Here is a 14,626-nt window from a genome sequence, read left to right on the forward strand (position 1 = left end):
AAAGCTGCAAGCTAGACCAGAGCTTCCCGCCCAGTGTGCTGTGAATGGGTTACAAGTGTGCTGCCACATGGCATCCTCTTGGCCCCCAGCATGCCACAGGTGTTCATTTTCTTTGTGTGCTGGGATGAAAGGAGGTGGCAGACACTGGGGACTACACGGCATCTGAACAACTGACCACACTTTACTTTTCACCTAACTTTCTGGCATGGTGTCTCCTCAGTCCTTGTTAGTATTGCCGCCATTGCTTCTTTCTTATGCCTGTGCAGCACACCATAAAGGCCCCAAAGGATGGCACCATAAAGAAAATTTTCTACAAAGAAGGTTCTCAGGCCAACAGACATGCTCCTTTAATCGAGTTTGAGGAGGAAGAATCTGACAAAAGGGAATCAGAGTAAACTCCATTAAAGAAACAGCCAGTGAAGCAGTATCTTCCCTTCATATCACAAGAGAAGGTGCCTTCTGGCTCTGCTGGGGCCTAATAGACATCGGTTTTACTAAGTGATTGTTCAATTATGTTAAATGATTGTGCTAAAACCTTTCCATACTTGAGAATCATGCACGTGGGACACAAATATGATGAATTATCTCAAAATATTTCATATGAATAAAATTGGATTTACTTTTTTGTTTGACGTTAACGTTTGTTTCTGCCTCAGGTTTTAGACAACGTAGTGTCTTTGGGAAGGTGCAAAAAAAAAAAAAAAAGATTGGAAGAGAGAAAGTTGTTTAACTGAATTGAATTACTTGTCCGTAGTTACAATCATGCTGAAAATGGACAGGAACATTTTTCAGAGATAGATTCCATATTGCTGAACTCACCCAAGGTTTTGTTATTTCCAAGGAGTAACTTAGTAGGCAGTTTAAAGATACAGATATTGTTTGTTTCTGGTCTCTGTGATTGGAAAGTTTTTATCCAGACTGTTGCTGCTCCTACGATATTTTCTAAGCTTATAAAAAACATAGACACATTTTTATGTATTAAAAAAAAAAAACCAAACCTAGTGCCGTCAAGTCGATTCCGACTCATAGCAACCCTATAGGACAGAGTAGAACTGTCCCATAGAGTTTCCAAGGATTTTTATGTATAAGTACCTATATTTTATATACACTATTTATGTTATTTATAATACATTGTATGTCATGTATTATATATTTATATACTATGCATCATATTATTTATGTGTATTTCATTTGGGGGAAAGTTGAAAAAATAATTTCCCAAAAGAGTGGATAAGGATGGAAAGCTTGAATCTACTTAAAATTATTTTCTGGAAAACACCCTTTTCATGAGGAAAGATACCCTTTCGATTTTATTGCTTTACTTTTGTTGAGATTCTGTTTGCCGCTCTGTGTTTTCCTGTATTCAGTGAAGTGTTTAAGTACTTGTTGAATTGAGTCCTTGCTGACTATGTGAGACTGTGTTAAATATTACAGAGAATACAAAGAAATGTAAAACATGGTTCGTGTACATTAAGGTGCCTGTGGTTTCACTGGACAGGTAAGACATACTCATGTCAGAAATTGTATTATATGGGAAAACATCACATCCACAATTAATTCATCTCTGGCTGCCAAGTCCATCATCAAGACAGTGGTAAGAAAGGTACCCAATCCTAAATCAGGGAATGCTGAGTTCTCAAAAAGTCTGATCAAACAGCTTAGTTAGAATGTCCATTTTTCTAACAAGGCAACCTGAAACTCCACTGTCTAAAAAGATGTGTGTGGGGGGTGGGGGTGGAGACTGCTGTCACGTGACTAGCGTAGAAAACAGGTGTTTTAGCAGCCATGGCGAATGAGAGAGTCCTGTGGACAGTGTGATTGGGCTAGGTTTCATAGGACCAGGGGCAGGTGCTGGGGATGGAGTTACAGACAGGTAATGAGGAAGGTGTGTGAGCGTGGGTTCACTGTTGAAAATGAGCAAGGTGTGTTCTGTGCCAGGTAGCAGATTGCTCGATTGGAGCGGGAGCTTCCTGGGGGTTATGAGAGAGAAGGTGTGGAATCTGGGTTGGGGTCAGATGATAGCTGGTATTGAACGCCAGGGTTGGGGTTTTTATCTTGCATGTAGAGGTTACGTTGAGTTAGTTTTTAGCAGGGAAAGCAGTGATAATTTGGGAAAATTTATCTGGCTGTTAGAGCCCCTTTGAGAAACATTTTACAAGGTTGACCTTTTGCTCACCCCATGACCTAACCTCCCACTCCTAGAAATCCCTAAGTGGACACCTGGCCCAGAACATTCCTGGCTGGTTGCCTGCAATAGAAATGCATTGGAAACAATCAACCTTGTTAGGCAGGAGAAGGGGTGATTAACTGGTATGGCACACAACAGAATACTATGTAACAACAAATAAACAGACTTCAGAACATCAACAGGGATGAATCCTGGAATCACACTGCTAAGTGAGGGAGCCTTGGTATACAGTGGTTAAGCACTTGGCTGCTAACTGAAAGGTTGACAGTTCAAGCCCACTCACCTCAGAAGAAAGATACGATCTCGACAGTACACAGCAACAATGCCAAATGAAGTACGCACATCCCAGACAACTACATACAGTGTGGTGCCACTTTACAGACCTCCAAAATCAGCAAACCTGGCAGTATATTGTTTAAGCACGTACATATTTGCGATAAATCTATTTTCTTAAAAATGGAATAAAGAACTCAAAGTCAAAGACACTGACTGGCTTTGGAGATTAGGCAAACGGATGGGATGGATAAGATCTGTACAGGTGGGTACAGGCTACTGTTAATGTTCTAGATGTTGAGCTGGGTGGTTGTGTTCATTATACAATTGTACTTCACATGTTACATATAAACTTTTTACGATTCAAGTAAAGTTTTTAAAAATATGAAGGAAAAAATTTCATCTGGCAGCTGGAGGTACATTGAGTGAATGGAGGAAGTAAAAGACTAGAGACTGGGAAACAATTTAGGAAAAAATTCTTAAACAGATATTTGTTGTATGCTGTGGAGTCGATTCTGATCACAGCGATCCTATAGGATAGAAGTGCCCCACAGGGTTTCCTAGGTTGAAATCTGTGGGAACAGATCATCAGGTCTTTTCTCCTGCAGAGTGGATGGTGGGTTCAAACCACTGACCTTTTGGTTAGCAGCCGAGCACTTAACCATTGCATTACCAGGGCACCTTATAGACATTTAGACATGAGTTAATAATGGACTGGACCGTCTAAACCGGTGGGCTTTAAACTATATTCTTAGCAACGGAACCATTTTCCCTTTCCGAACAAAATTTCCGCCATTTTAAACAGGGAAAACAAAGGCCTCTGTGGGAGATTTTGGGTTGGTGTTCACCCCCTTCCATATCCTGCAGTGGAAATTGGTAGAGTTCTTCCCTATTTCATCAATAAGTGATCGCAATGGGGATGTGTATACAGAAGGAACTTTGAAGCTTTCTAGCTCAGTTGGCCACATATTGGTTTAATTCTTTAAGATCATCGTCAGCTAAGGTCCCTGGGTGGCGCATACAGTTTGCGCTTGGCTGGTAATCAAAGGGTTGGCAGTTAGATCCCACCCAGTGGCACTGGGGGAGAAACAGGCCTGGTGTTCTGCTTCTATAAAGCCCCCAGTGAGGGCTGTAGGGACCATAGGTCTTGGGGAACATCTACCTAAATTGGCATAACATAGTTTATAAAACTGTTCTACATTCTACTTTGGTGAGTAGTGTCTGGGGTCTTAAAAGCTTGTGAGCAGCCATCTAAGATACTCCACTGGTCTCACCCCATCTGGAGCAAGGAAGAATGAAGAAAACCAAAGACACAAGGAAAAGATTAGTCCAAATGACTGATGGACCACAAGTACTACGGCTTCTACCAGACTGAGTCCAGCACAAATAGATGGTGCCTGGCTACCACCACTGACTGTTCTGACAGAGATCACAATAGAGGGTCCCGGACAGAGCTGGAGAAAAATCTAGAACAAAATTCTAACTAAAAAAAAAAAAAAAACAAACTTACTGGTATGACAGAGACTAGAGAAACCCCTAGAGTGTGGCCCTGGACACCCTTTTAGCTCAATAGTGAAGTCACTCCTGAGGTTCACCTTTCAGCCAAAGATTAGACAGGCCCATAAAACCAAATGAGACTTAAGGGACACACCAGCCCAGGGGCAAGGACTAGAGGCAGGAGGGGACAGGAAAGCTGATAACAGGGAACCCAAGGTTGAGAAGGGTAGAGTGTTGGCATGTGGTGGGGTTGGTAACTAATGTCATAAAACCATATGTGTAGTAATTGTTTAATGAGAAGTTAGTTCTGTAAACCTTGTAATGTTTTAGAACATTAAAACAGAAAAAGAAAGAAATATTAAAAAAAAAAAGATTACAGCCAAGAAAACCCTATGGAGCAGATCTCTGTTACACATGGGGTCATCGTAAGTCAAACCAACAAAAAACAGGGCAAAGATCGTTGCCAAGTGAGGAGCAACGTGCACAGCATTCCTTTGCACATGACTGCACCTGTTCATCCCACAGACACTCTCAGAGTGCTTCTGCTGTATACCAGGGCCTCTGCAAACAACGATGGGAGGAAGTAGTTTCTGCCTTGGCCCTGCGTAATGGGAGACAGGATCCACCGCATAGAAAAATGTGATATAATTGGTAGTAACTAGTGTAACCACCACTTGTCTGTCGGTCTGCCATACTGTGGGGACTTGCATGTTGCTGTGATGCTGGAAGCTATGCCACCATTATTTCAAATACCAGCAGGGTCCCCCGTGGTGAACAGGTTTCAGCAAAGCTTCCAGGCTAGGAAAAAGGACCTGGAAATTAAAAAAAAAAAATGGCCAGTGAAAACCTTGTGAATAGCAACAGAACATTGTCCGATATAGTGCTGGAAGATGAGCCCCTCAGGTTGGAAGGTGCTCAAAATAGGACTGGGCAAGAGTTGCCTCCAAAGTAGTTGACCTTAATAATGTGGATGGAGTCAACCTTTCAGGACCTTCATTTACTGATGTGGCAGGACTCAAAATGAGAAGCAGCAGCTGCAGACATCCATTAATAATTGGAATGTAGAATGTACAAAGTATGAATTTAGGAAAATTGGAAGTCATCAGAAATGAAATGGAACACATAAAGATCAGTATCCTAGGCATTAGTAAACTGAAATGGGCTGGTATTGGCCATTTTGAATCAGATAATCATGTGGTCTACTATGCCAGGAATAACAAATTGAAGACAAATGGTGGACATTCATTGTCAAAAAGAACATTTCAAGATCAGTCTTGAAGTACAACCCTGTCAGTGATAGGATAATATCCATAAACCTACAAAGAAGACCACTTAATATGACTATTATTCAAATTTATGCACCAATCACTAATGCCAAAAATGAAGAAATTGAAGATTTTTACCAACTTCTGCAGTCTGAAATTGATCAAGCACACAATCAAGATGCACTGATAATTGCTGATGATTGAAATGTGAAAGCTGGAAATGAAGAAGAAGGATCGGTAGTTGGAAAATATGGCCTTGGTGATAGAAACAGGGCTGGAGATAGAATTTTGCAAGACCAGCGACTTTGTTGCACATACCTTTTTTCAACAACGCAAATGGCCACTATACACGCAGACCTCGCCAGATGGAATACACAGGAATCAAATCGACTACATCTGTGGAAAGAGATGATGGAAAAGGTCAATATCACCAGTTAGAACAAGATCGGTTTTACTGAACAGACCATCTGTTGCTCACATACAAGCTTAAGTTGAAGCTGAAGAAAATTAAAACAAGTCCACGAGAGCCAACGTACAAACTTGAGTATCCCACCTGAATTTAGAGACCATGTCAAGAATAGATTTGACACATTGAACACTAATGATCCAAGACCAGACTAGTTGTGGGATGACATCAAGAACATCATATGTGAAGAAAGAGGTCATTAAAAAGACAGGAAAGAAGAAAAGACCAAAATGGGTGTCAGAAGAGACTTTGAAGCTTGCTTTTGCATGTAGAGTAGCTAAAGCAAATGAAAGAAATGATGAAGTAAAAGAGCTGAACAGAAGACTTCGAAGGGCAGCTCTAGAAGACAAACTATTCTAATGACATGTGCAAAGACCTGGAGATAGAAAACCAGAAGGGAAGAACATGCTTGGCATTTCTCAAGCTGAAAGAACTAGAGAAAAAATTCAAGCCTTGAGTTGTAATATTGAAGGATTCAGTGGGCAAAATATTGAATGACCTAGGAAGCATCAAAAGAAGATGGAAGGAATACAGAGTCACTATACCAAAAAGAATTAGTCAACATTCAGCCATTTCAGGAGGTAGCAGATGATCAAGAACCAACAGTATTGAAGAAGAAATTCGAGCTGCACTGAAGGCGTTGGCAAAAAAACAAGGCTCCAGGAATTGATGGAATACCAACTGAGCTGTTTCAACAAACAGATGCAGCACTGGAAGCACTCATTCATCTGTGCCAAGAAATTTGGAAGATGCCACCTGGCCAGCCGACTGGAAGAGATCCATATTTGTGCCCATTCCAAAGAGGCAATCTAATTTTATATATATATATATAGAACACAGAAATTATTGAACAGTATCATTAATATCACACACACAAGTAAAATTTTGCTGAAGATCATTCAAAAACAGTTGCAGCACTGCATCAACAGGAAACTGCCACAAATTCAAGCTGGATTCAGAAGAGGATGTGGAATGAGGAATATCATTGCTGATGTCAGATGAATCTTGGCAGAAAGTAGAGAATCCTAGAAAGATATTTACTTGTGTTTTATTGACTATGCAAAGGCATCCGACTGTGTGGATCATAACAAATTATGGAAAACACTGCAAAGAATGGGAATTCCAGAAAACTTAATTGTGCTCATGAGGAACCCGTACATATACATAGACTAAGAGGCAGTCGTTCGAACAGAACAAGGGCATACTGCGTGGTTTAAAGTCAGGAAAGGTGTGCATCAGGGCTGCATCCTTTCACCATACTTACTCTTTTTGTGTTGAGCAAAGAATCCAAGAAGCTGGATTGTATGAAGAAGAATGGGGCATCAGGATTGTAGGAACACTCATTAACAACCTGCATTATGTAGATGACACAACATTGCTTGCTGAAAGTAGAAAGAACTTGAAACACTCATGAAGATGAAAGACTACAGCCTTCAGTATGGATTACACTTCAACATAAAGAAAACAAAAATTTTCAAAACTGGACCAATAAGCAACTTTATGATAAATGGAGAAAATATTGAAGTGGTCAAGGATTTCATTTTACTTGGATCTACAATCAACGACCATGGATGCAGCAGTCAGGAAGTCAAACAATGTATTGCATTGGGCAAATCTGTTGCAAAAGATCTTTTTGAAGTGTTAGAAAGTAAAGATGTCACTTTGAGGACTGAGGCACACACAACCCAAACCATGATTTTCAGTCACCTCATATGCATGCGAAAGCTGGACAATGAATAAGGAAGACTGAAAAAAGAATTGATGCGTTTGAATTACGGTGTTGATGAAGAATAGAGAATATACCATGGACTGTCAAAAGAATGAACAAATCTGTCTTGGAAGAAGTACAGCCAGGGTGCTCCTTAGAAACGAGGGTGGCGAGACTTGGTCTCATGTACTTTGGACATGTTATCAGGAGGGACCAGTCCCTTGAGAAGGACATCATGCTTGGTAGAGGGTCAGTGAAAAAGAGGAAGACCCTCAATGAGATGGATTGACACAGTGGCTGTAACAATGGGCTCAACCATAGCAAGCAAGGATTGTGAGGATGGTAGAGGACTGGGCAGTGTTCCATTTTGTGGAACGTAGGGTCGCTGTGAGTCAGAAGCGACTTGATGATACCTAACAGCAGCAACTACTGTAATAGGGGCCTTAGTGGTCCAGCGGTAGAATTCTTACCTTCCATGCAGGAGACCCAGGTTTGATTCCAGCCAATGCATGTTATGCATAACCACCACCACCTGCCTGTGGGTGGAAACTTATGTGTTGCTATGATGCTGAATGAGTTTCAGCAGAGCTTCCAGACTAAGACAGACTAGGAAGAGAAGCCTGGCAGTCTGCTTCTGAAAATCAGCCAGTGGAAACCCTATGGATCACAACAGTCTAATCAAAAACCCATCACAGGGATGGCACAGGACCGGGCAGCATCTCGTTCCAAAGCAAGTCAACAGCATATGACAAGTAGGGTAATATGCCTGTGCAGCAGGGGACGTGGGAGGCCAGGTGAGTGCAGTAATAAATTGTACTTTGGGTCAGAGGAGACTGAGGGAGAGGCAATGGCATTTGAACTGGGCTTTGAAGGACAGCCATTTGCCAGATGGAGAAAGAAGTGGTAAGACTTGTTCCTTGTGGGTAGAGGGACTGGCAAGGGCTAATAATAACAGTAAGGCATGTGAGTGTACCATGAGGTCAGGCACAGAGGGATCCAGCACGGGCTGGGCTGCAGGGGCCTTGGCAGAGAGGGGCTGGGGAAGCGGCTGCCTGTCCCAGAAAGGACTATATTCTGGGGGCCTTGGAGAGCCATTGAATGTCACACTGTTATTTCTGTCCAGTGTCTAGAGTACAGATTGGAAAGTGGAGAGAGACTGGAGACACTGAGTCCAAAAGAGGACCAACTATGACGCCTGGACTGTGGGCGGGGCAGACAGCTCTGGCCACATCTCACTGACTTATCAGTAGCTCTTCATTTGACCGCGTTCCATTTGTAGGCATCAAAACCTGAGTCATGATAGTTGGAAGGAAACAGTTGGTTTCCTTACTTGTGACAGTAGCGTTCTGCATACAGGCATTCAGGCGTATAATAATCAGGAGCACAGCAAACGTTAGGAGCCCTGGTGGTTGCTTTTTACTCGCTACATAGCACTGCATTCAAAACACAGCTTTGGCATTAAAATTTTTGCACTCAGATCCTAGTTTTGCCCCTCACTAGCTGCCTTGGGCCGGTCATTTAACCTTGCTGTAAAGTGGGGATTTGTAGCAGTGCCCCACAGGGTTCTGGGGATTACCTGAGAAACTAGAGTTGACTTTAGTGATGTGCCCGGCACACCGTTTATACTCACCTGTTGTCGTTGTACTCAGCTTTTGTTGTCTGCTGCCCTTGAGTCGGCCCCCAGTTCACGGGGACCCCACGCACGGCAGAACAAAACGCATCCTGGCCCCACACCATCCCCATGGACAGTTGTGGATCAGACCATTGTGATCCATGGGGTTCTTACGGATTCATTTTTGGAAGTACATCGCCAGACCTTCTTCCTACTTCATTTAGTCTGGACGCTCCACTGAAATCTGCTCAGCTTCATAGCAACACTCAAGCCTCCACTGACAGACGGGTGGTGGCTGCATATGAGGTGCGTTGGCCAGGAATTGAACCTGGGCCTCCCACATGGAAGGTGAGAATTCTACCCCTGAACCACCAAGGCTTCCACTCAGTGGGTAGTTATTAACTTCTAACTCCAGTTACTGCTCAGGAGCAATTGAGACACTGCTCTAAATTCGGCCTAGGTGGTTAATCTTGCCAGCAAAACTTGCAGGTCATCACACAAGGGTGATGAAAAACTCTGCTTGGACATGCATCACCAGTCTCTCCTCTTGCTTTCCTGGCTCCCGCCAGCCCAGCCTGCTTAGGTGTCACCGGGCACCTGCCAACCACAGGGGATTGCATTGCTCTCAGAGGGACCTCCATCCTCTCCTCCCTCTGCATCACTCAGAGGTTGCCCAGTCAGCTTGTCACTGGACCCCGTGTGCTGAAGGGACAGCAGCTTACCCAGGGGCAGCTCGTTGTCTTTTTGACGCAGGCTAGGCCTGAACTTTCTCCACCTGTCCCATCGTGTGTCACACACCTGTGCAGCTGGTGCTGGAGGGAAGCTTCCTGTCCGGCTTCAGCCTGAGTGTGTGCGGGCATCACCACTTCCACTGGACAGCAGAGTGGGCAGGTCTCTTAGCTGAACTAGTGGCTTCTCTTTTCACTTTTGCACACTCACTGTTCTTAACCCTCAAATGGTTTGCTTAGGGAACCCTCGAGGTTGGAATGTGCGTCTGTGTTCTGCCTAACCATGGCGCTTCTGCTGTGTCGTTAAAATATTTACAGTGTTGGTAGTAATACTTTGCACTTCCATTGCACCTTTCATCAAAGGATCTCAAAAAGCATTCCTAGATATTCACACTAAGCTTCAAAATGCCCGGGAAGAGGAAAATGTGATTTAAATTGTGAGACAGGAGGAAGTGGCTGTCCACAAATGCCTGCTGCATACCCAGAGCAGGGAACCTGCTCAGTGGACTGTTCCCTGAGTGCTGGCCCCAGGGAGCTACAGCCTGGGATGAGTAGTTCTCAGCCAGAGTCTGAGTACAGGCATCCCAGGAGGCCCTGCCCACAGCTCTCAAAGTCACAGGCTCCCGTTACCCCCTGTGAGTAACCCTGGGGACACAGTTACTTCTGGACCAGGGGGTGCCTGGGCCTTGCCAGATCATAGCCCTGATGCCTGTGATCACCCTACCATCCTGACATTTGTCTCCCACCTGCTGGATCCCTGGGGCATCGCAACACCTTGGTGCCCCTACGCCTTGGGTCTCCCACAGGGAGATCCGAGCACAGTGCACACTCCTTAGACCTCCAAGCCACAGTTGATGGAAACGCCCCTCCTCACAAGGACCACTGACTTAGTTCTCTGTGCATACACCCTCAAGGTCATTTTCCTAAATCTTATGATTAGATTGGAAATGATTCTCCTTCTAAAATCTCACCCACCACCCAAAAAAATAAAGATAACTTAGGACTTCTCTTTTCCCAAGTATTCCTTTGTCATTACCAACCAAATTTTAAAAGCATTGTGGGTTTTTTCCGTTACTCAAAGCAGGCTTCGAGTTCCTTATAATTCAGCTTGGCTTCCCTCCTAAGTTTGTTCTCCTGTTGCCCGTCTGGCCCCACGTGGAGCTTCCACTTTGGCTTTGCCAATCAGAGCGGGCTGTCTTACCCATGGTGGGCAGGACTCACCCTCAGCCTTTCCTAAAACCTGTTGCTGTTGAGTCTGTTCTGACTCATAGTGACCCCATGTGGTTCAAAGTAGAACTGCACTCCACAGGGTTTTCTGTTTCGTTTTGCTGTCATCTCATGGAAGCAGATCATCAGGTTTTTCTTCCTTGCCACTGCTGGGTAGATTTGAATTGCGGTTAGCAGCTGAGAGCAAGCCATTTGCGCCACCAACCTGCCTGCTCCTCTTGTAAGCCTGACCCATCACACACCTTAAGCCTGGAGTTACTCCACATTAATACAATAAGTCAAATAATTATTGAAGATCTATTATATGTGAGACCAAAAAAAAAAAAAAAAACCAAGCCCGTTCCTATTGAGTTGATTCCGACTCATAGCAACCCTATAGGACAGGGTAGAAGTGCTCCATAGGATTTCCAAGGAGCAGCTGGTGGATTTGAATTTCTAACCTTTGCTTAGCAGCCAAGCTCTTAACCACTGTGCCATAAGGGCTTCCTATGTAAGACAAGCCATGTAAATACTATTTGTCTCTTTATCATGTAAATATTATTTTGTTCCTTTTCCATGTAAATGTTGTCTGTTCCCAAATAAATACTAAGTTAGTTTTTGAATAGGAAAGACATTCACATGGTTCAGAAATTTAAAAATCTATATTAAGAGGTCTGCAGTGGAAAATCTCCCTCCCACCAGCCACTCCTCCCACTCTGGCCAGCAGGTAAACACTGTTAACCTGTTTCCTCTGTATCCTTCCGTGCTTCTCTATGCATTAAAAAGCAAATACCGTCTATCGTCTAGTTTCCTCCCTTTTACAGAGAAGGTAGCATTCTATACCCATTTTTCTACACTTTGCTGTTTTTACTTAACAATGTGTCTTAGAGACTCTTCCATAACAATATATGGAGAGTTTCCTTCTGTTCGATAGCTGCAAAATATTTCATTTATTCCCCCGAGTGTATATGATTTATTTAACCACACCCTTTTTTTTTTTTTTTTTACTGGCGGACATTTAGGTTGTTTTCAAATTTTCGCTGTTACAGAAAACGCTCCAGTGAACATCCTTACAATACCTTGTTTTGCTTGTGCTCAATTATGTCTGTTAGGATAGATTCCTAGAAGTTAATTGCTGGGTCAAGACGATCTAATAATGCATTTTTGAAAAATTAAGCTAAAGACTCTTATGTTTGACAGTATCCTTACTATGCCTTCGGTAACAGCTTCGGTAAAAGCTTTTTATAATGTTACGGTATTTTATCAACAAGCAAGTATCACCAACAGCCTCCTTGTAGAAAATTAAGGGAACTGAGATGAAGAGAGTAACTTCCACAGGATCACATTCTTCATAGTTGTTGGGGCCAAAACTCAACCTGGGACTTTTCATTCCAGAATTCTCCACTTCCTGACTATACAACGCTGCCTCAGGAAATACCCAGGCAGGGGAGAAAAAGGCAATTTCTTTCATCCACTGCTTTTGTTTCCCTCTTACCCATTTTTCTGAAAACATTGCTTCTTGGTCGAGAATCTTCCAACTTAATGGGGCTGTGGCCCTTGGCTTCCATTGACTACAGTGTCATACCTTGCCATTTGCCAGACCAGTCGCCTTTTGGAAACTCAGCACAACTTGAGATGAAATTGTAACCTTGGGAGTAAAAACCATTTGTCTTAGGGTTCTCTAGAGACACAGAGCCAATAAGATAAAGACAGGGATAGATATATAGATAAAGATACTCATCTATATCTAGATAGATATAGATTTATAAATACCTGTATTTATCTAGAGATAGATATATAGATAAATATATTTATCTGCCTAGAGATAGATAAGCATCTATCTCTATATATTTATATCTGTACTTATATCGAGAGATAAATAGATGATAGAGAGATAGATTAGATAGGATGATAGATTAGATAGATTGATAGATGACAGATGGATGGATGGATGGATGGATGGATGGATGGATGGATGGATGGATGGATGGATGGATGGATGGATTGGATGGATTGGACAGATGGACGGATGGACGGATGGATAATTTTAAGGAATGGCTCACAGTTGTGGGGGGCTGGCAAGCCCAAAGCCTGTACGTCAGAAAACAGGCTGGAGAGTCCTACAGTCTAGTGTCCCATACTCTCTAGCTCAGGTGAGGGGAAGACTGGAGAAGTTATGGCAAAATGTCTATTTATAGTCTGAAGACAGAATACTCTGTAGGGAAAACTCCCTCTTTCCCCTTAAGGCCTTCTACTGATTGAATGAGGCCCACCTACATTATGAAGGGTAGTCTGCTTTGTTGTTGTTAGGTGCCATCGAGTCAGTTCCGACTCATAGCAACCCTATGCACAACAGAAAGAAACACTGCCCGGTACTGAGCCATCTTTACAATCGTTGTTATGCTTGAGCTCATTGTTGCAGCCACTGTGGCAATCCACCTCGTTGAGGGTCTTGCTCTTTTCCACTGACCCTGTACTCTGCCAAGCATGATGTCCTTCTCCGGGGACTGATCCTTCCTGACAACATGTCCAAAGTATGTAAGACGCAGTCTCGCCACTCTTGCCTCTAAGGAGCATTCTGGCCACACTTCTTCCAAGACAGATCTGTTCGTTCTTTTGGCAGTCCATGGTATGTTCAATATTCTTCGCCAGCACCACAGTTCAAAGGCGTCAACTCTTCTTCGGTCCTCCTTATTCATTGTCTAGCTTTCACATGCATATGATGCGATTGAAAATACCATGGCTTGGGTCAGGAGCCCTTAGTCTTCAGGGTGACGTCTTTGTTCTTCAACACTTTGAAGAGGTCCTTTGCAGCAGATTTGCCCAATGCAATGCGCCTTTTGATTTCTTGACTGCTGCTTCCATGGCTATTGATTGTGGATCCAAGTAAAATGAAATCCTTGACAACTTCAATCTTTTCGCCGTTTATCATGATGTTGCTCATTGGTCCAGTTGTGAGGATTTTTGTTTTCTTTATGTTGAGGTGTAATCCATACTGAAGGCTGTGGTCTTTGATCTTCATTGGTAAGTGCTTCAAGTCCTCTTCACTTTCAGCAAGCAAGGTTGTGTCATCTGCATAACGCAGATTGTTAATGAGTCTTCCTGCAATCCTGATGCCCCGTTCTTCTTCATATAATCCAGCTTCTCATATTATTTGTTCAGCATACAGATTGAATAGGTATGGTGAAGGAATACAACCCTGACGCACACCTTTCCTGACTTTAAACCAATCAGTAGCCCCTGTTCTGTCCAAACAACTGCCTCTTGATCCATGTAAAGGTTCCTCATGAGCACAATTAAGTGTTCTGGAATTCCCATTCTTCGCAATGTTATCCACAGTTCGTTATGATCCCCACAGTCGAATGCCTTTGCATAGTCAATAAAACACAGGAAAACATCCTTCTGGTATTCTCTGCTTTCAGCCAGGATCCATATGACGTCAGCAATGATATCCCTGGTTCCACGTCCTCTTCTGAAACCAGCCTGAATTTCTGGCAGTTCCCTGTCGATATACTGCTGCAGCCATGTTTGAATGATCTTCAGAAAAATTTTGCTTGCATGTGATATTAATGATATTGTCCTATAATTTCCACATTCAGTTGGATCACCTTTCTTGGGAATAGGCATAAATATGGATCTCTTCCAGTCAGATGGCCAGGTAGCTGTCTTCCATATTTCTTGGC

At 43.1% G+C, this 14,626-nt stretch overlaps 1 protein-coding gene across 5 annotated transcripts in view; it reads left to right on the plus strand.

Annotated features, from left to right (window-relative positions):
- The window catches only part of LOC126074848 (DCN1-like protein 1), a 132,916-nt gene that overhangs the window by 60,381 nt on the left and 57,909 nt on the right, over positions 1 to 14,626 (plus strand). Inside the window, exon 19 of one of the 5 annotated variants that reach the window (XM_049881652.1) lies at positions 267 to 12,693. The exons of 3 other annotated variants lie outside the window; for them this stretch is intronic. In XM_049881652.1, coding sequence (XP_049737609.1) covers positions 267 to 395 — 129 coding nt within the window. In that variant the 3' untranslated portion in view covers positions 396 to 12,693. Of the gene's footprint in view, positions 1 to 266; positions 12,695 to 14,626 lie in introns of those variants that run through there. One more of the 5 variants, XM_049881660.1, reaches the window with a different exon arrangement.

Source organism: Elephas maximus, chromosome 1 (genome assembly GCF_024166365.1).
Source record: "Elephas maximus indicus isolate mEleMax1 chromosome 1, mEleMax1 primary haplotype, whole genome shotgun sequence".
In the NCBI taxonomy this organism is placed as follows: Eukaryota; Metazoa; Chordata; class Mammalia; order Proboscidea; family Elephantidae; genus Elephas; species Elephas maximus.